Source organism: Cyprinodon tularosa, unplaced genomic scaffold, assembly GCF_016077235.1.
Source record: "Cyprinodon tularosa strain WSP-4 unplaced genomic scaffold, ASM1607723v1 ctg1104, whole genome shotgun sequence".
Taxonomy (NCBI): Eukaryota; Metazoa; Chordata; class Actinopteri; order Cyprinodontiformes; family Cyprinodontidae; genus Cyprinodon; species Cyprinodon tularosa.
Window position 1 is genome coordinate 82,336 of NW_024037899.1, and position 21,952 is coordinate 104,287.

The 21,952-nt window shown below is 39.2% G+C and overlaps 2 protein-coding genes across 4 annotated transcripts in view; one reads left to right on the forward strand and one right to left on the reverse strand.

Moving 5' to 3' along the window:
* Positions 1-155: 155 nt before the first annotated feature.
* Positions 156-8,542, reverse strand: zgc:194621 (uncharacterized protein LOC795037 homolog). The gene is made up of 6 exons (XM_038297926.1): positions 8,487-8,542; positions 7,905-8,417; positions 2,893-2,951; positions 2,710-2,793; positions 2,561-2,637; positions 156-1,481 (listed from the first exon to the last, which is right to left on the reverse strand). Exons 2-6 carry the CDS (start codon positions 8,342-8,344, stop codon positions 1,437-1,439), a joined length of 705 nt encoding a protein of 234 aa, XP_038153854.1. The 5' UTR covers positions 8,345-8,417; positions 8,487-8,542; the 3' UTR covers positions 156-1,436.
* A 4,257-nt stretch (positions 8,543-12,799) lies between these two features.
* The window catches only part of si:ch211-230g15.5 (protein piccolo), a 38,659-nt gene continuing 29,506 nt past the window's right edge, over positions 12,800-21,952 (forward strand). For 2 of the 3 annotated variants that reach the window (XM_038297939.1, XM_038297948.1), the window contains exons 1-2: positions 12,800-13,374; positions 18,521-19,094. In XM_038297939.1, the coding sequence (XP_038153867.1) occupies positions 18,537-19,094 (558 nt within the window). In that variant the 5' untranslated portion in view covers positions 12,800-13,374; positions 18,521-18,536. The remainder of the gene's footprint in view (positions 13,375-18,520; positions 19,095-21,952) is intronic. The other variant, XM_038297957.1, reaches the window with a different exon arrangement.

The following is a 21,952-nucleotide window of genomic DNA, read 5'->3' on the forward strand; positions in this document are numbered from 1 at the left end:
AGGTCCCGAGTGAAGCTCTAGTATCAGCTCACGCAGTCCACTGGATCTCCCCATAAAGCTCAGCAGACCGTCTCTCTAACCAGCAGTCTACAGACTGACCAACTTCATCTATCTCCACTCCACCACCAGTTTCAGGCCTGGGGGGGAAACAGCCCTTTTCTTTGCTCCTGTTCATGCATATCAAACAAAATTCAGCGCTATGTATCCTGCCGAGGTCTGAGCAACAAGACCAAGTAATTGTATCAATAAATTTCTCCTATTTGTCGTTTCTCTCCTTGTGCGTTTTTCTGATTGAACTTATCAGGCTCCAGTCGGACAGATGATCCTCCTGATTTCCCCTGTTTATTGCAACATGTTGTTATCCGTATATTAAGAAGTAACGAGCCAGTTTGGAGAAAATAAAGAACAGAAATACTGATAATTGTGTCAAATGTAGTCAGTAAAAGTAAAAAGTCCTTAGAAAAATAAATACTAAAGTGTGAACACTGTTATATAAGAGTAGTAACTAAGTACTTAAACTTGGTTACTTGACACCTGTGGCTTTCAGGACTATGCAGAGGTCCCATCTGATCTTTGGTTAAATTTTCATCAGCAGGTAGCAGAGAAATCCCATGTTGCAGCTTCTGGCATCATTATAACGGAATAATTAAGCCTCCTCCTTGCTGAACTGCTAGTTCATTTAAATCTCCTGGATATTTGGAGCAGATTCTATTTTTTCAGGAAACAGTCCACAGATTTGCAAGCAGTCGGATCCATTCCAGATTTTTTAGGTTACACTTTAGAAACTCCTCAAGTCAGAATGCAAAACTACGTCCAAGTCTCAACTTCTTGAATTACCTAGAAGGAAACAGGACCAAACACTGTCCACAATGCGGACAGGAACCAAAGAAACAGCTGTTATGGACCATCTAACTGCCTTTTATAATTCAGTGATAACAATTCCTTTCCTAACCTAAGAGCGGGGCACGGTGGTGGAAGCATAATGCTAAGGGATGTTTCGCTGTCATTGCATAAAGTGGATAAAAAATAAAGGAGGAAAGTCGACCGATCTAAATAACCTCTCATTTCTGCCAATAACGTTGGTTCAGTTTACAGCCAGAATGATGCAGAAAACATTCAACTAAATGTTAGTGGAGCTGTTTGGATATAGATGAGTCTGTCCTGATTTGGAGCATGTAAGAGAGAATCCATAATATGAATACATTTCTGTTCAGTTCTTGTTAAAAAAATCCCTGAAGCAGTTTGACTTTGGATAATTAACCCAGGAAATAGAGAAACGACCTGATAAATAGCTTCAAGATAAAAAGTTATTTTGATATTCAAGTGTTTGATGAGTGGATGGAAACCTTGGACCAGAACCGTGGGTTATATGTCTATAGCTGTGTTTAGCAAAAGTTTAGCAGCCAGTTGAGACAAAAAGAAGACGAGCCGCTCGGTCACCTCATCAGGACCGACGTTTCCTCTATCATCTGCTTCTTCATCTGGAAAAACATGGAGGACAGGAACAGGAAGTAAATATCTCCAGGACAAGTTCAGTGAGATATTCTGTCAAAAAATATCATCGCTTATGTAAACATACAAAACTAAATCCAAAAAAAGCATAATTTAATTAAAGCAAGACTAAATGTACAGAAAAAGATCTAACAAGCAATTTAAAGGATTTTACAGAAATAAACACTAAATAAATAAAGGTTAGGGAGTTTTTTTTATTTATTCTGTCATCGAAAATGTAAACTTACTAATTTGATAGTTCAGGTGCTTAATTTAGACAATTTTGTTGACTAATCTTTTTTTTTATTAATTCTGTTGCTCTATTTAACACTAATCTATTTTAATCAAGTTTGCATGACAAAGTAAATTCAACTGAACTTAATTCAATTCAGTTTATTTCTATAGCACCAATTCACAACACATGTCATCTCAAAGCTCTTTACAGTTCACAAGATCATCCAGTCAAATTGATTCAAAGTTTTCTATCTAAGGAAAACCAGTTGATTGCATAGACTCATTAACCAAAAGGCAATCTCTCACACTAAGCATGCTTGTAGCGACAGTGGAGAGAAAAAACTCCCTTTTAACAGGAAGAAACCTCCAGCAGAACCAGGCTCAGTGTGAGCGGCCATCTGCTGAGGCCCACTGGGGTTCAAGGAGACAGAAGCAGAAAAACGTAAGAGATTAATATAATGAATGTCTAAAAATGGTGGAAATAAATAAATAAATAAAAAGCTTCAACAATGCATTAAAAATAGTAAAGAAATATCTAGTGCTGTTGTCAGAACTATAAGATGATTCTGAATTTGCAAAGCTTGAAAAGATGAAAACCAAAACAAATGTTCGATAAAATAAATGTGTTTCATCTTAGGTTGTTGTTATGAATAATTAAATTATTTAAAATGTAAGTCAAATGAAAAGTTTTCTTTTTAATTAGAAATCAGATAAAAGGTCTAAATGAGAGGCTCTGGGGTCTGTTGTGTATCAGCACACCACGTGTAGCCTAGATTTTAGACCACACACCCCTCCTCCCTCCCACCCAGGATGCTGCAGGTGTTGGTTCTTAGACCTGTTTCTGTTTCCTCCTTGCTTGCATCATTTCCTGCTGCTGCTTCAGCCGTACTTCCTCCAGACTCATGCAGCCGCCTGTAAACGCAGCACAAACAGTCAGAGGTGAGGCCGTAAACGCCACACCTACGAGGCGTTTAGACGTCTCACCGACGGTGCTGGGGTCGATGGACACGTAGGACACAGCTCTGCTCAGACGCAGCTCCTCCAAAGCAGCCAGCTCCGCCTCTGCCTCTGCTCAGCCAATCAGACGGACAGCATCACTCAAACTGTAATTTACATCCAGCTGCTCCTAATTAAGGCAAGGCTGATTGAACAAACATGTGATCTCACTTTTCTGGATCTCTTTTCGTTTCTTTGGGTCCGGAGGGATGACGGTGAAAGCTTTGTGACTGAAACAGGAAAAGAGGCTTGTTATTTCATTTAAAGTTCCTGGATCAGATCGTTCAGAAAGCTACAAATAGTCCAGATCTATGAGAAAAAAACAATTTTCTATGTAAATACAAAGCAAATCAAATGAATCGAGCTAGATTTGCACTGTAGAATGAGGTCAAATTTGTCCACATGCTCACATTAAATGGAAGATTTGAATATTTTCTTATATCTTTTTTCTAAATGGTTTCCTCTACTGATAATATTCAAATCATAACTAATAATGTTGGAACAATCATGTTCTGTGTGGAAAGCTTAAAAGCAAAGTGTTATTATTAAGAGGCGATACGGCCCTTAGCTCGGGGTGGCATGACTCAGAGGGCCCCAGTCGGCCTCGCCAGATGGCCGCTCACCCTGAGCCCGGTTCTGCTGAAGGTTTCTTCCTTTTAAAATGGAGTTTTTCCTCTCTACTGTCACTACATGCATGCTTGGTGTGAGGGATTGCTGAAGAGTCAACGACAAAATGCACGCAAAAATAATCACAGCAAGCTCACCCAGGAGGAGCATCTCTTTCTCATGTAAACAAAACATAAATATCTATAAACATTACATATGGGTCAAGTGATTGAAACAGGCTCTAGTTAAAAAAAAAACACATATTTCATGACAGCAGAACTATAATATGGAGTAAAACCTCAACCAGTAGGCTAATAGTTGTGTATTTTGTGAAATAATTACCAAATGTATCAGTTCTGTAGTAGTTCTGCCCAGAATGGAACTATGGGACGCCCTACTAACCTAAGCTGCTGTTCTTCTGGTGGCGCAACTCTCCTATCTCTATTGCTCTGGTTGTGAGCAGCAAAGATGGATCTCTATTGGTCTGCTTGGACTTTAGCAACAACATTGTTATTGGTCAAAGTATGCATCATTATTGGGCATAAAATGAAATGAAATACGCAATATGAAAAGAGTACCATTCATAAAACTCAACAAGGAAAAAAATAGCATTTGAAAACAATCTGTAAAAAAGAAAAAAAAAAAAAAAGAATATTGAGAAAAAAATATATAAAAAAAATAGAATCTCAAAAAAATTTAAAAGTATTTCTGGTTTTTAATTGACAACGTTTGTGAACTGTTTTTTTTCTAATTTGTATTTACAAAACATGTTTTTTGTTTGCAACAATAATGGAACAAAATTCACTTCATATTTTCATGGCACGTAAAAATGTAAAAACTACAATATAGACATAAACATCTGAAAAATGAAATTAAAATATATATTTTTTTTAAAATCTGCTTTTTTCCCTCATCTCAGACAGACAAACTCAGATATCTATTGCTATTGACTAGCTTCATCCTCGTGTTTCCATTGTGTAATAATGTGAATTAGAATCTCTCCAGAATCAGTACAGCAGTTTACATTTCTGTTCCTATCCGCGGTACAGTTCCCATGGTTCAAACCATGACAGGGGAAGGAAGAGGAGCTCGGTGCTACAGTGGGACCAATTCAGATGCAGCCCTTTATTGCATACGGAGGAGGGACGCATCCAAACGTTGCAGGATACCAGTCCTGAAGGACATGTGCTAAAGCAGCAACAATTATAGAAAATCTGGTGACTGGTGAGATGTCCAGACGACAGTCATTGACATTATTCACATGGAGGGGAGGCCAGAAAAGATCATGTCTAAATTAAAGGCTCTAAACAGTGTCCTAGACGCAAGAATAATAATAGAGATTTAAGTGGAAGAAAAAGGTGAATCATGAACAAGAATACATGCAAAATACACTTAAGAAGCAGATGGAGCTTTAGAGGGAGCTGGAATCAGCATAACAAATGAATCCAACACATAAGATCCAACTGTCTCATCTGGGGGGAGGAGAACCAGACTGTTGCTGAATGGTCAAAGGGCCAATAAAAATAAAGTTTACATTTCATTTAGAAATGAAGTCTAGAGGAAGAGTGGAGAGACAGAGGATCCACTGTGGTTGAACTTTCCTGTCAGTGATGGTTTGGTGCCATGTCAAGTTCTGGTTCTGGTCCACAAGGTTTCTAAAGTGGTAGGAGTTACTAGTAGTTCCTAGAATTTCTAAAAGTCTTTTAGTTATCAGCTCCTCTCCTGTGGAACCAACTACCAGTTTTAGTCCATGAGGCAGACACCCTGTCTACTTTTAAGGCTAGGCTTAAAACTTTCCTTTTTGATAAAGCTTATAGTTAGAGTGGCTCAGGTTATCCTGAGCTATCTCTATAGTTATGCTGCTATAGGCTTAGACTGCTGGAGGACATAGGGACCCCCATTTCATCATTCTGCTTCATTCTATCTCTCTATTCTATTCTCCCTCTCTGCAGAATCTGTTAGTTCAATCTCTAATGTTCTGCTCTCTCTGCTTTTTCTCATAGTAGCTTCATCTGGTCTGTTCCTGTTTGGCTGTGACTCCATCCTGGAGAGAAATATCAGCTGTGCTGCTGCCATCAACACCTTTGTTTGCCCATTGTCTGCTGGAGATAGGCACCAGCACCCCTCACGACCCCACTAGGGACAAGCGTGTCAGATAATGGATGGATGGATGGACATCGGCCTGTTTTTCAGTGTAGTCCTGTTTCTCTGACTGTGACTGGCTGGATGTGCTCTCTTTCATCCTCCTACGTGGGAGCTGGCTCAGAACTTGTCTACCTGGCTGTGTGTTTTTTGGACAGGGCCGCTTGTGGAGTTTGTTGACAGTTCCTGGAAGGGGCCGCCTTTTACAGTTGCCTTTAGTATCTCTGCTTCTGCCTCCTTGAACCTCAGTCAGCCTCAGCAGATGGCCGCTCACACTGAGCCTGGTTCTGGTGGAGGTTTCTTCTTGTTAAAAGTGAGGGATTACATCCGAGTCAATGATTCAATGCAATCAACTGGTTTTCCTTAAATAGAAAACTTTGAATCAATCTGACTGGATGATCTGGTGAACTGTAAAGTGCCTTGAGATGACATGTGTTGTGAATTCGCACTATATAAATGAACTAAATTGAATTGAAATCCACAGTTAGTACAGAAATCTACCAGGACACTCAATAACTTCATACTCCCCTCTGCTCACAGGCTTACTAGAACTGTGATTTCATTTTTCATCTGAACCTGGGACCAGCCCACACTGCCAAAGGTACAATAAGCTGGTCCACTGAGCCCGGTTCCCTGTTTCTGCCTGGACAGCAGACTTATCTGAACAAAACCTCATAGAGAAACTATGGAGGAGGGTGCAGGAGGGAAGACGAGAAACACCAGAACCGCTGATGATCTGAAGGTCGCTATCAAAGCTTCTACTGGACCTCATCAGAACCTCATCAGAACTTAGGCTGATCTCCATGTCGCGCTGCATTAATGTAGTAATTCAGGCAGAAGGAGCTTAAATGGAAAATATTTGTATACATATAGTTTTATGTTAATAGAGCTGTAAGGTGGTTCTCTATCAGAAATTGACATGTTTTAGAGTCTGTGCAATGTTGGTCTACGGTGAGTATTTATTGCATTCATTAACCGAATTAGGTGGGGATTATTTCAATAATTGATTAATCAAAGTTAATCTGAATCATCATTCCAGTCACAATTGAATTCAGAGTAATGAACAAACTGTTCAGAAGTTTGGCTAAGTTATTGAACTTTATTGGTGTTCTAGTTTTCCTAGACACTGAACTTTGTTTTTTCTTAATCTTTAGGCAATACCTATAGAGCGTCCTTTATGCAGAACCTCTATTTAGGCTTCTTCAGATTCTCTGCTTCCATGTTGGAACAAAGCAGTTACACTCATCTTAAAATCATTACTTTACATCTGCAGGAACGGTTTCATTTATAATATAGTAAGATGCATCTAGGATCATCTCATCTTTCTGCAGAGCATATAGAGACATTTCTGTACAATCGGTTGTGCAATTAGTGGACGTCTTTTGGCTGCAGTAGATCCGCCATAGGTCAGTTCTGTCAGTGGGAGGTAAAACTTCTGGGGATTAACCTGCTGTAGCAGATGGCTACAGACAGCAAAACCGAGCAGGATATTTTAGGACTGCTGCAGCCTTTCACAGCAGGATGCATGGAAATGTTCCCATATCCAAACACAGGTGGCAATTGTTGATTAGTGTTTTAAATTTTTAACTAAGGGTTTTAAATCATACTTAGCCTATGATATAAAAGAACAAACTTTTTTTTTTTTTTTTTTGCAAAAACAAACATTCAAAGATCAAAAGCAAAGAGGAAGTCTTATAAATATTTCTGTTGATTGAACATTTGCATGTGATAAAAAAAAAAAAAACACAAAATCATCAGAGGAGGGAAGTAAAATTTCTGAGTATTTAAGGCCTAAATTCTGACTCTAAACAAGGCTTTGACTAATTAAACACATGCATCTAACTCCAAAGGCACACCAAAAGAAAAATTGAGTGTATCAATCCATTAAATATTAACTTTTTTTTGTCATGTTTTATTTATTGAAAAAGCAACAATGCCCCACATCGATCTTGATTTATTTTATGCCTTTCATTCGATTTAATAAAAAAAATAATAAAATCATTAGCAGAGCTGTAGGGAACTGTTTGTTTTTTGTTTGTTTGTTTTTTGTTTTTTTGCGTTAAAAGTAATAGTTGTATCCAAAAATCATAATAACCATGTTTTAGAGCAGAATCCTAATTTCTGCAAGCAGCACAGTAACTTCCATCAGAAAGAAACACATAAACCTTAAAACAGTGATTATAAGTAAAACATTTTTAAACTAAGAGTATTAACCTTTAATTTAAGTAGGTAAATAAGATAATATGCATTTGAAAACAGACAATGCAGTTGTTTTTTCTTATTTTAGATTTAGATTGTCTTGTTCATTGGCAAAGTGTCTCACTTCCCTCTTCAACTCAAGACAAAAGGCACTTATTTTAAGAAAAAAATGACTTATTTTATTTTATTTTATTTATTTTTTTGCAGTGTGCTCACACTGACTCAGCTGTTCTCACCTCTGGATCAGTTTCTTCCCCTCAGACCTGGAGCACCGCAGCTCCTTCACAGCCGGACCCCCGGTGGGCCCCCGGCTGTGGAGGGTCGGGTTGGCATCAGCCTGCCTCACAGAGCTGGAGGCCCTCCTGCGCCCCGGCTCTGTTCCGGTGCTTCTTTCCGCGGGTTTGGCTCCCGATGGTTTGGGGGCTAAGGATGCGGACCTGACTCTCTTCTCGCAGGTCAGTTTGCACTCCTGGCCCCCTGTGTTTGATACTGTGGGGCCCCTCTGGCTCTTGTCCCGCTGCTGCGGGCCCCTGGAGCAGCTTGACGCGCGGGTTTTACGCACGGAGGGCGCTTGAAGCTGACCGCCTGCCCGGCTGCAGGCTGCTGTCGGCCTCACAGGTTTGTTCTTCTTCGACACCTCCGCTGGTTTGGGCTTCAGGATCATCGTTGAAGGCATTTTTAATTAAATACAATCTGTTTGGATCCAAATCTGATTTGACTCGGAAGAAGCTTCATTTTCATGCTGCCACCTTAAGAAAAAAAAAATCTTTAAACAAAACAACAAAAATAAACACATAAATCTTTCTACTTTGTTTAACCTCTTGATCCTGTTGCTATGGAGCTGGCTCCCTGGCAACCCCACGGTCAAGTCCAACAGACAGGACAGGAAACAAACTTCACAGACCTTCACAATAAAAGCCTTCCCTTTCCTGCAAAACCTCGATTTTTAAAGAAACTTGAAAACATCTCGGATCAAATTGAAGTTTAGATAAAATACATCAACACTTTTATCTCAAATATTAAAACCTAAAAATGTAAACAGTAGAAACAACATAGGATGTGAGGAAAGTATTGCTTTTCACATAAATGTTGTTTATAGGCCTGTCTAGCTATATGCTTATATAAATACATAGAATAGAATAAAATAGAATAGAATATTAGGCATTAGGTAGAATAGCCCAAAGTACACTTTAGTAAGTGAGTAGCACTATGTAAATGTTTTGTTTACTTAAGTTAAAATAATAAGTAGCCATCCAAGAAACTACTTACATAAGATTAAAAAATATATATTTTATAAGACTACTCAAATACTCTGAAATTAATATTTTAAAGTAATCTACTTAGACATTAGAAATATAGTAATAAAGCTCTTAAAGACTAGAATATAAAAATATTCTAAATATAAGATTATTACAAAATCAAAAATTGAGACAGAATATGTTTTTCTTTGTTTTTTAATCATAAAACTTATGAAAACAAACATTAATAAATGCCAAAAGTATTTAGTCTTCTGCTACTCTTCATCTGTCTGGTCAAATTTGTTGGCAGAGCCACACTTCCAGCTTCCAATATCATTGGAAGCCGGCTTCCTCCCACTGTCCAAAAACATGAATGGAAGGTTTATTGGCTTCTGTCATTTGTTTGTGTATACATGCTTGTATCTCTCTGTGTTGTCCTGCTTCAGACTGGAGACCTGTCCAAGGCGTATGCCCCATAGACTGCAGGCCCAACCGTGACCCTGATGAAATAAGCGAGAGAAGATATACAGGACAAATCTATGAGATTCTTTTTTATTTGCTTATCTTGTGCCTTTATCGAGGTCCTTTACTGCAGATTGTTGTTTTTTGTGCATAAAGTACATGTAGTTTAATTAATGACTTTGTGTAAATCTGAGCAATGAGCTGTATTCTACAAAAACAGCTACTGCTTTTATTTTGAAAAACAACTCACCTCGTTTTCTTTTAGCTTGACTGACTGCGCAGGCGCAGATTAGATGACGCAGCAGTCTCTGCAGGTGGTGTTGGCTCACCTGTTGGTTCCTAAACGGAGGATGATCGGATTACTGACCCGCGCGCCACCCTGCACGTGTCACATGACCGCGCACGAGGATCTATTATACAGACGCTGGGCTCTTTTTTTCTCCATTGCTCTGTTATTTATTATATTAACTATTTACTAGTTATTGATTTATGATATTGTTTTATTAGTTATTGATTTATTATATTGTTTTATAAGTTATTTGTTTTATTAGTTATTTATTAGAAGCAGCCAAATTCTCCAGAGTTTCTCTTAAAACTGTCACTCATTTTAAAACCAGGAGTCAATCTTAAAACTTATACAATAACAAGGTTTTGCTTTTTATTAAACATAATGATGCTGCTTCTCTCACACTGAGATATCATGAAATACAGATATTAAAGATGATTTTAATACAATTAATTTTAAGGTTATTTAGCTCTTTTTCTGGAGGATGGGATTACTCACATGCTTTGGTATCATCTGGAGCTGGAATCCTAATTTCTATCTAATCTCTTGTTATTAAAATTGCAAACTAACAGAATAGAATGGTATGGAATAGAAAATCCCTTTATTGTCCCACATTGGGTAAATTCAGGTGTTACAGCAGCAAAAAGATTATAGAAAATGATAGAAAGTGTAGATACATGGAAGGGGAATATGAAAAGGGAAGGACTAGACCAAAAAAGCAAATGTCCTCTACTGTAGGAGCAGTTTAGAGGACAAAAAGATATTTTCAGCACATATACAATAAACTACCATGTAATTACGCTAAAATCAACTAAATACATTTAAGTTCAGTCACAGATGAAGTACAACGCATTCAGCTCAGTTTACGTCCAGCTGGTTGAATCAAGTGGTTAACTTGGTATAAATTCTTCCATCTCAACATCCATCCGGACTGGTGCAGAGATAACAGCCTGATCCTGAACGTGGAGAAGATGAAGGAGATCATCTTGGACTTCAGGAAGAACCGTCCTAACCACGCTACACTGGTCATCAACAGGTCAGCTGTAGAGGTGGTCAGCAGCACCAAATTCCTGGGGGAGCACATCACACACACCCTCACCTGGACTGGAAACACCACCTCACTGGTCAAATAGGGCGCAGAAGCGCTTGGACTTCCTGCAGAGGATGAGGAGAGCCCACCTGCCCCCACTCATCCTCACCACCTTCTCCAGAAGCACCATAGAGAGCGTTCTGAGCAGCTGTCTCACTGTGTGGTGTGGAGGCTGCAGCGCCTCAGACTGGAGGAAGGTGAGAACAGCAGAGAAGATCATGGGGGCTCCTTTTCCCTCCATTAAAGACATTTCATCCCAGCGCTGCATGTCTCGAGGCCGTAATATCATAAATGACCCCTCACACCCCACCATGGACTGTTCTTCCTGCTGCCCTCTGGGAAGAGGCTTCGCAGCATGGGATGCAGGTCCAGCAGATTCTACATCAGCTTCTTTCCTCACTGCCATCAGACTGCTGAATGTTGTATAAAAGGGTGTTTTAAAAAAAAACAAAAAACGCTGAATGTTGGAAACTATAAATCATCGCTCAGTCTTATGTTTACATTTTATCACTGCTGCACTTTAAAAATGGAAATCTCTTGAGAGCTGTACGGAACAAAATTTCGTTTTGTATACACTCTGTGTGTACAACATGACAATAAAGTTTTTCTAAATCTAAGTCATCTGGTAACAGTGGAAAGTATGAACTCGCCTTTAGGGACAGAAGGTAACGGATGAAAGAGTTTGCCCTGCAGCCAGAGGGTTGTCGGTTCAAGCCCCGGCTTTGGCTTTCAGTGTCATTGTATCTTTGACACTACACATGCATTGGCTGCTGATGGTGGTCAGAGGGACTTATGGCGCCAGTGTACGGCAGAGCCGCTTCTGTCAGTGAGCAGTGACTGCAATTTAATTTGCCACCATCAGTGTGTAAGTGAATGGGTGAAAGACTGAATGTAGTGTAAAGCGCTTCAGTCATCTTTAAATGTTGGAAAATGTAGGAGTAACTCATTCTCTTTTGATTTTCACTCATACATGCTACGAAGAAGGAATTAACAAGTTTTAAAGAGCAGAATGCAGCACAGACTGTCCAGTGAGCCAACATTATTATAACATGTTCAGGTTGGTTTGGATCGAGTGTCTCTCCTCACAGTTCTCTACAGGGGATGACTGGAATGTGTGACCTTGCAGTTCCAGCTCATCAGGACCAATCAGAAGGAGATGAAAGAGGAGCAGACTCCATGAGGAAGATCCAGATCGTTAGCTCTCTAAGTGTAAAAATCAGGCTCACTTTCTCTGCCTTTTTATGATCCAGTCCAAGTTTGTTCTCTAGCTCACACATATCACTGCTCACATCATTGGAGAAATCCTCGTATGATCCTTTCCATCAATCTGTTAAAACCCTTAACAGGAATATGGTCATGCACATGGTCCAGAACTTCAAGTGTCACCTGAATTTCAGTAAATTAAGTGAACAGTGGATAATCTTTATATCATGGCATTCTTTTTATCATGGTCCTTTCTATGAATGTATAAATGTTGTTGGGTTAAGAAGGATCTGTAACCGGATTAATTGGCTGGTATACATTTATTTATTTATTTATTCAAATTCCTAAACACAAACCACCTTAAGATGAATCCATCTAAAAGAAAAAAAGACAAATAAAACATGATGAAACAGACAGATATAAGAACATTATGTGCGATTTTGTTTGATAAATAATCAATTATTATTTGAAATTATTATTTGGGGAAAGTTTTTGGATTTTATCTTATTCTTTTCCAGAGCTCCCTTCATCATCACAAATTTAATGAAACCTACAGCTGATTAATGGATTAGTCTGATGTGTAAATTTAGATAAAATCATGACCTAATTAATACATCTGATTTCCTAAGGAACATGTTGTTGTTTAGTTGTAATAACTCAGTGTAACTGATTTCTAAGCAGCTCATTCCAGCACTGGTTCTCCGCTTGGTGCTGATGCGCATGCGCCACCTGTGCAGCCATGCTCCGTGCTACAGTTCACCTGTAGTTCCAGCTCTGATCCAGCAGGCTCGGCTGCAGCTGTGTGCAGCCGTTCCGTTCCGGTCCTCCTGAGCTCTGTGTGGTGCTGTCTCTCTTTCTTCTCTCTCAGCTCCAAACCGCCTCCATCGCTCCCCACCAGCAGCGGACTGAGCAGGCCCCTCACAGCCGCTACACGGTGCCCCCTAGCCGGGCTCATTCCAGCCGCACACCCCGGCAGGTGAGACTGCTGCTGGTTCCCCGGACACCAGCGGGGCCCTCCTGACCCCCCCTGTGGGAGCCAGATCCACGGAGCGCCCCACGGCTGCGAACCGGAGCTGTGATGAAACCATAAACAGAGTGCGACACGCACGCACACACGCATGCAGACACAGCATAAACGGGGCCGTGGGATCGCGCTTGAACTTGGCCGTTTGGCCCCCTCTGCGTGAGAGCCGGGGGGCCGCGGAAGCATCGGGGCTCCGCTGCGCTTTTTGGGGAGGTTATTGTCTGTGGAGGCTGACGCGCTCTTCGCAGCGGCCCCTGCGCTGTCAGACGAGGAAGTGAGGCTTCATACACGCCCATCGGAGCAGCTGAGAGCCGTTCATCAGATAACAGCCGTGGACTTTATCAACATGCGCTCACTTTCTGATGGAGAGCTCCGGGAATAAGCTGGGCCACGTTTCCTGCAGGTAGGTGAGCGGAGCGCTTTACGCAGCGCGCAGGCTCCCGGTGTTTTACCGTCAGACTTCAGCACCGTGAAGGCCTGGCTCCATCTTTTTTCTGTCTTTTTCTGATAGTCACGTGCATGCTCTCTGGCCTAACTGTCACCAACGTGCAGGGCTGCATCAAAGCGGGGCCGCGGGGCCAGATGTCAGCATCTGGAGCGGCACCTGCCTGCCCGATGATGATGGGGTGCATTTAACTAAGCTCTGGCTGCAGACGGAGCAAACATTTTAAGAGTAGAACCCCCAGCGATGAGACCCGAACCAATGTTTTCATCCGTTTCGGGGATCTGGAGCAGGGCTTCAATCTGTAGAGGGGCCACAGGGCTTCAGGGGGACATCTGATCTTAAAACCTGCACAAAACCTCAAAGCTAGGCAATTATTTAACGTTGCAACATATTGGAAATCTTTGGTTTACATGCACATTTTTGATAATTAAAGAAAACAAGAGTACAGCAAAGAGGAAAAGGCGTTCTTAACACTTAGTAAATAACATTTGACAAAGAAAAATAGCATTGCAGTAATTTTGTAGTGAACTGGAACTAAATTATCCAAGCTTTAACCTGAGATAAATAGATATAAAGATAGAGAGATAGATTACAAACATCCCAGTGTTTTTTTTTAAACCTTCTATGCAATGCAATAAACTAAAAAAGAAACAATTTGTTCAGGTTTAAAGAATAAAATGTGAAGTTAATACAGCGGTACAGATGACAAGAGTTTGGATCCTCTTTAATAAGAAGCCACACTTAAAAAAATCGTGCAACTGCTTTTGGCCTTTAGTTAATCATGTTTTGTTACTTTAACACAATTGTTTTATATCCTACCCTGCTAACATGACACAATTGTGTTTAAATAACTAAATATGATTAAGTAAATGTCAAAAATGGTTGCATTATTTTTTTCAGTGCATATAGGCTCCTAGAGGCTGGCCTTTTAATAAAACTAAACTACACAGACAGGGGGGATGGCCTATTGTATTAAACAATTGGTCAGTTATTGTTAGAAGCAAACAAATTATCCTGTTTTATGATCAAAAACAGGATTTCTATTAATAAGCTGCATGGCAGCTTATTGCAGCAACACAACAAACCAACAGAGAGCAGAGCCAGGCTGGAGGACAGGAAGTGGTAGAAGCTTTACTGTTAAGACAGGTGAAAGAGTCACGTTAGAAGTGTTACAACTGGTACAAAAAAACCGTCACAGAAAACACAGTTCGTCTTTTTAGCTGGTATACACTGAGAAAATAATGCAACCGCTTTTGGCATTTACTTAATCATATTTAGTTACTTTAACACAATTGCTATATGTCCTACCCTGCTTATGTGAAACAATGCTGTTACAGTGACTAAATATGATTAAGTAAATGCCATTAGGTGTCTTCATACACTAGAAAAACAATCTAGAAATAAGTAAAAATGTCCTAAATTAAGTGTATTTACTCTTATTTTGAGTCGGTAAATGAGATAGTTTGCCAATGGAATGAGTATATTTACTCTTAAAATAAGATAATTAGATGATATTTTCTTGAAATAAGACAATGCAATTGTGTTTTCATATTTTAAGTGTAAATTGTCTTGTTCCATTGGCAAAGTGTCTCTTTTACCTCCTCAATTCAAGATCAAATGCAATCATTTTAAGAAAAGATGACTTATCTAGATTTCAATTTTTTCCAGTGTAAACATAGTTTATGAGAATATTACCTGATTTGAATGTGTTGTTTATGCACAACCCTGCAGATAAATGTCTCAACTAAATCCATGTCAGAATACACATGTGATAAATATCAGAGAATGTTTTTTCTTTTTATTGTTGGGTTTGTTCTCCTCCACCAGCTTGCAGCTCCAACTCAAACAGAAAGGCTCCACTATCACTACTTTCAATATCTGTAACTAACTGCTGTTCTTTAACACGATCACCCTCCTGCAGCTTTCACCTGGGTGCTTATTGGCCGGTTGTGTAGATTAAGGATTTTCAGATATATTTCTTCACATTTGGCAGATATTTCAAGGCATTTTCAGTTTTTAACACAACTGAAAAAGAAAAAATATGTAAATCCCATGGAAATGTCTTTCAGCATCAGGTGTCATGGTTTGTTCTAAGGCAGTGATTCCCAACATGCGAGTGCATTGCAACGGTTACATGATGATGTTTTATATCACGGGTAATAAAATAAAGTAGGGCTGGAATTTGTTCTACTTTGTGAGGACCCAACTAAAAAGATAACACAAACCTTTTTTAAACCAAAGTAACTTCTTTTAATATGTTTGAGTACAGCTTCAGCTTTGAAACCCATCCAAAGCAAGCAGAGGAACAGCCTGGAATCACACCTGATTCCAAAAAAAGAAAATTAAAAACAAGGAAGTGGACTTTATATCCAAGTTTCGCTTCCAGTCCAGGGAACTTTTTCAATTCAAAATGTCAGGAATAGCGTTGTTTTTGTTTTGAAAACATGCAAATTGAAATGGACCAACGGGTCCACTCCTTTGGAATGGGGGTCATTTGGTTTCTTTTGTTAGCCTGCAATGCCCCATATGCGTCTAAGCGTCTGAAAGGGGGGTCGTTAAAGGGAATTGTTGTTAGGAGAGGTCCTCCGCTCTCCTGTACAGGGGCTGAGATGATAGCAGGAAGGGATCCATCCAATTGCTGCATTGTAGGTTTTTGAAAGCTGAACATAGATGGCTTCCTTTACACCCCTTCTGTTTCTCACACCTGATCAAAGCAGCTCAGGTGTCATGTATGATGAAAAAAAAATAAAGGAGTTTAGTCTGGCTATAACTTTTATTCTGTATTTTGTTTTCAATTCCTCAAGTTTATATGCAATTACAGGAGAGTTACTCAGAGGAGCTCCAGTTTTATAAAGGCTGATTTATAATATGAATTTATTTTGATTCCTTACTAGCTTCCAGGCAACATATGTATGTTTTTTTTATTTTTTTATTTGAGTTGGAAAGAATAGCATGCCAAACAATCAAATGCTGAAGTTAAAAAGATTAAATAAAATACTTTTAACTTTATAATCAGGTATTGTACGTTTAGTTTTTGGGCAGTCACCAATATTTTTGACCTCCCACCTGCAGGCAGCTGCAGAACTGCCAACACTTACTAAGATGAGGCAAAAATAAATGTTTATTGCCAGGTTGAGCAAGTTAGAGAAAATAAAGGTAAGACAAATGTGGACATCTAATGCAAGCAAAAAAAAAAAAAGAAAAAATCAAACACTGTCAAGCAAATTAAAGGAACCGAAATAAATACAAAGATGACGTCTAAAGGCTGCTGATTCTCCCACCTGCTTTGTCACACCTGTGTTATCAGCAGGTTATATCTGCTTAATTCCGGACAGATTAGATCAGCACGCATACATCAGTGCAAATACTGAATCTATTAGGTTTAACATGGAGGTTTGCAACAGCGACGTACACTCAAACAGTTCTATATCGCCTTTAGTCAGAATAAGATATAATGGATCCAATAATATTTTTATTAACAGCTTAAAACTCTTTTTTTTATATCAAATTTAATACTCTGTTACAACTTCAGGTTTACTTTGGATTGGAAACCATTGTGATGTATACCATTTCTTCATTAGACTTCTTTTTTATGTTGATAGCAGAATTGTTCAGCCTGTTTAATTAGAAAAAAAAAAAAAAAACGGTGATTATAGTTCCCCAATTAACATTTAATATTCAAAACTTGCATTAAAGATTGTGATCTGGTAAGATGTTAGAGTTCGGTCTTTTATAACCCAGATCTTTTTTTTAACTCCAGACAACTTTCTCAACATTTCTCCAAACATTCTGAGGATTTTCCACACTTTTCAGTTCACATCTTCATTAAAAAAGAGTTAGATCATTTTGCTCCTTGGCCAGACAGTGACGGATTAAATATGTAAACTAGCCACCGCAAGTTATTTTCACCAACGAGTGATTCATTGGCTGTCATTGCCGCGGTTGGGTTGGTGACACTCGACACCATCAGTTTAAGCTCCAGCCATGTGTTTGGATCAGAGCCAGAGGGGTGGTTAACCCCAGACAGTAAAAAGCCCCCTGAGGCCAATATAGACATGATGCAATCATGACGTGGCTGAAGATCAGCGGTTTTATTTGTGAAACTGTCTTTTTTCTGTACATCAAGAAACACATTTTAAAATCAGGTTCTAACTATTGTTTATGGAAACAAACAAAGGAAACAGTAGGATGAAAAATATGATCTGCTAACCTGCTGGTTTTTACAGCAGCAAGTGGCTGCTGTTCAGATGCACCAACGCAGGATGAGCGTCAGAAGTTGATCTAGAGAACAGGTGCCTGTAAATGCATCACCTGTGACCTTACAGCCTGTAAATCGATGATCTTAAACCATCTGATGCACATGGTTCTACCAAGAGGAGGACTGTTCTCAGAGGAAACCATTTCACACAGCTACCAGGACGCCATGAATGATTCAGCCCAAAGTCAGAGCATCAATATAAAACCCAAGAGGTTAATCATAGAACCTATAGGCTTAAGTTCTCAGGTTAGAGGTAAAAATTTTTGCAGCAGGGCAGCTAGAAAAAAAGAATAAACAATCACAGCTGTTTGAGAGCAATGGAGAACAACCAAACACATCATCACTGTCAAGCATAGGAGAGGAGGAGTGATGTTTGGGGCTCTTCGCAGTCTCTTGGTCCAGACTAGATCATTAGCTGAACATAGAAAATAGAAAATCCCTTTATTGTCCCACAATGGGGAAATCTTTAAAGCAGCAACAAGATTATAGAAAAAATGTTTGAAGACGTTTCGCTTCCCGTCCAGGAAGCTTTTTCAATTCAAAATAGCAAATATTCGAAATAGCTTTATAGAGTGAACCAAAGCAAAACATTCAAATTGAACCGGACGCGGGGGTCCGCCCCCTTTTTTTTATTTGTTATCCTGGAATACCTATTTCTGACATTTTGAATTGAAAAAGCTTCCTGGATGGGCAGCGAAGCATCTACAAACTTGGAAACAAAGTCCACTGGTTTTTTTTTTTTTTACTTTTTTGTGAATGGCTATGATCTGGATGACTGAGAATCTTCACCAGCAGATTTATTGAAGGTTTAATGGTCATTAAACTGTTTATTTCTGTTTGTCTCAGTTTGTTTCAGTGTTGAATGATGGACAAGGAGCCAATACAGCAGAGCCAATCAGAAAAGGCTGCCAATGGCTCCGCCCCCTCCACCCCTACAACCCCCACCCCGCCACGGCTCATCCCCAACCCCATGCTCCTGGACTCCCCTGCGCCCACTCTAACTCCCACCACCTCCTCCCCTCCTCCCCCCCTCACCCCTGCTCCCTCTGTCTCCTCGGCCCACGGACCGAAGGCGGCGGCGTCGGGCGGGGCTCTGTCCCCTCACATCCTCGTCTCAGCTCCACCTAAACTCACCTCCACGGCGGCCCCCGCTCTGCGGACGTACTCCCGCCCCATCCTTCCCTCCCCAGCCAACAAGGCTTCTCCTTCCACACAGTCCTCCTCCTCCTCTTCTTGCTCTGCTGTCACTGTGACCGCAGCTTCCTCCCTATCCTCCTCCTCTTCATCGGGCGTGACGGCCAGCATCACCACGACTTCCACCAAGACCTCCACTAGCCTCACCAATGGGAGCACCAGACCTGGGCCCACCTCCACGGCCATTACACCGTTTCACACCCCGGCCAGCCCACCTGGCCGACAGGTGAGTCAGCATTTATTATGGATCCACCTGAGGACAAGTAGACCCTGATGAGGGAATGACATGGAGAAGCCTCATTAAAACCTGAAAGATAAAATTAGATATTTAACATCATGAGGTGACTAAATGGAAGAAATGAGGATGTTCATGGAATAAATTAAATTAGTATTAGATTATGGGATTATTGTTTAAAAAACAATGAGTATTATTTACTGTCAGACACTAGAAGTTATTACTGGGGTGTTTAAAACAGCAGGTAGATGATTATAAGGGGAGTTATTTACATTTCTGTTACAGTAAACAACAGTTTTTAAAATTAAGAATAAGAAAAAAACATATTTTGTAAATTTAAATTAAAAAATGCAATCCAAAAATGTGACTTTTTTTATTAAAGGTTTTTATTAAATTCGTAGGGAAGTCTTATTTAAATGTCAAATCATTCTGGCTTAAACATGTATATAAATATATTCTTTATCAGGCTATACATATGCTGGACATGATCTCAAGCCTTCACTGCTGAATCCGCTGATGAATCAGCCAGTGCAGAGATGGATATGCACTGAAAAAAATAATGCAACCATTTTTGGCATTTACTTAATTATATTTAGTTACTTTTAACACGATTGTTTCATGTTTGCAGGGTAGGACATAAAGCAATTGTGTTAAGGGAGCTAAATATGATTAAGTAAATGTCTAAGGTGGTTGCATTATATTTTTCAGTGTGTGCAGAGAAATATCGGCCAAAATCAATACAAAAATAAGCCAATATTGTATGGTTTGAATTTTATTTAGTTATTCTTGCAACCATAAAATGGGATTTGTACATAGAAATTGAAAGAATATGTCCAGGAAAGAAACTTTTGTGAACCTGTGCTAGCTTAGCTACTTTCCAGTATTTTGTTTTTTTATTACTATATTTTTTCAATTTTTATTTATTTATTATTTATTTATTTTTTACATACTTGTATTTTCAAGTTTTTTTCAAAACATTTTTAATGAATACTTTATTTTTTAAAGGTTAATTTCTTTTTTGCGTTTTTTCTTTCCTTTTTTTTATATTTAAATTCCGATCAACAAATTATCATAATTTTTTTTTTTGCTTCCAAAAACAATGGGAAAAATGTCATCCCATATTATTTACCAAAACCATCAGCCAAGTTTGGGTATATTTCTAACCAGAAGTGGTAAAACCATGCTGGGAAAACAACAATAAACAAACCAGAAGTTTTGATTGAACTTAAATCATAAAACTGAAATTCAGATCAGTAGTTTTAAGATCAGTCAATCAGTGCCCTCAACAATCACAAGTCTAGGGTTACTTACAGAGACTATAGTAGAGGTGAACTATTGATGATTCAGAAAGGAAACTGCATCACAATTCAGATACAGTTCAAGAATAATTGATAAATATTATTGATATGTTAAAATATATGCAGATGCATAATCATTGTAACGTACATTATTCCTCAGTTTGGGATGAAAATACAGAAAAAAGCAAAGGATAATTTGAATAATTAAAGGATAAGTTAATTATAGCAGCACTACTAGCTCCTGGGTGGATTGAAGATCATCGGCCATTAGGATCAATTATGTTCTCAGATTGCAGCTTTCATTAATTAGCATAAAAACAGTTGTTCAGAGCGCAGAGCAGACATCTTGATAAAATAATACAGCAAACACTGTTTAGAAGTAAGATGATAGCAGCTATTTGCCATGTAACATGATCTGATGTGCTTCAAAATGCTTAAAAATAAATAAATAAGACGCTGATTAGATGTAATATGATTGGATTATTTAATCCGCTTGCATCTATACCAGCAAAAGAGGCTACTGAACACATCTATGTGAAATAGATAATTCAAGGTCAGTTGAATGGAAATGAAAAGGTTTTATTAAGAAAGAAAAAAGAAAGGCAGATGTTTTATAGAAATCAGAGGAGAATGAGACAAATGGAGGAGAGGTGGAAGGAAGTAGTTTTAAGACGTGGTAATGCACACCTACTGAACTGAACTGAAATCTCTTCCAGATCTGAACAGATCTATGAAACCATTGCTCAATTCAAGGCTGTGAACATTAATCATGTGTGTTATTATTCTGTGCCATTTTAATTTTTTTTGTGATTGATAAATGTTTTTCATGTTCTAGGGACAGGTCAGTTAATTTAGCAGCTAGCTAGATGGCCCATAAACATCCATCCATGTTCTGTTAAGCTTTATCCCTGCCGGTGCCTATCTCCAGCAGTCTATGGGTGAGGGGTGGGGTCCACCCTGGACAGGTCGCCAGTCCATCACAGGGCAACACAGAGACAAACAGGACAAACAACCATTCACGCACACACTCACAGCTAACGAGAATTTAGAGAAGCCAATTAACCTAACAGTCATGTTTTTGGACTGTGGGACGAAGCCGGAGTACCCAGAGAGAACCCACTCATGCTCAAGGAGAACATGCAAACTCCATCCGAATGAGAATCGAACCCAGAACCTTCTTGCTACAAGGCAGCAATGCTATCCAATGTAGTGATTGGCCAACCACCATTAAATTCTATAAGAAGAAGAAAAAGCTCTACAGCAATATAATATATAATAATATGCAGAACATAGAGACCCAGGCTGATTGCAGATTCAAGCTTAAACCAAACATTTGCTGTTTGTTGCTGTGTGAAGAATTAGCATCAAGGTTTGTTTTTTTTTTCCGGGAGTTTTATTGATCAGTATCAAATTGAAAAGAATCTTCTAGTCCAGGGGTCTTCAACGTTTTCCAGGCCAACCCCCATACTGATGGTGAGATGGAGCGGGGACCCCCTAATTATATATATATATTGTATAAAGTTGTGTTATATTAAACTGGTCCTATAGTTA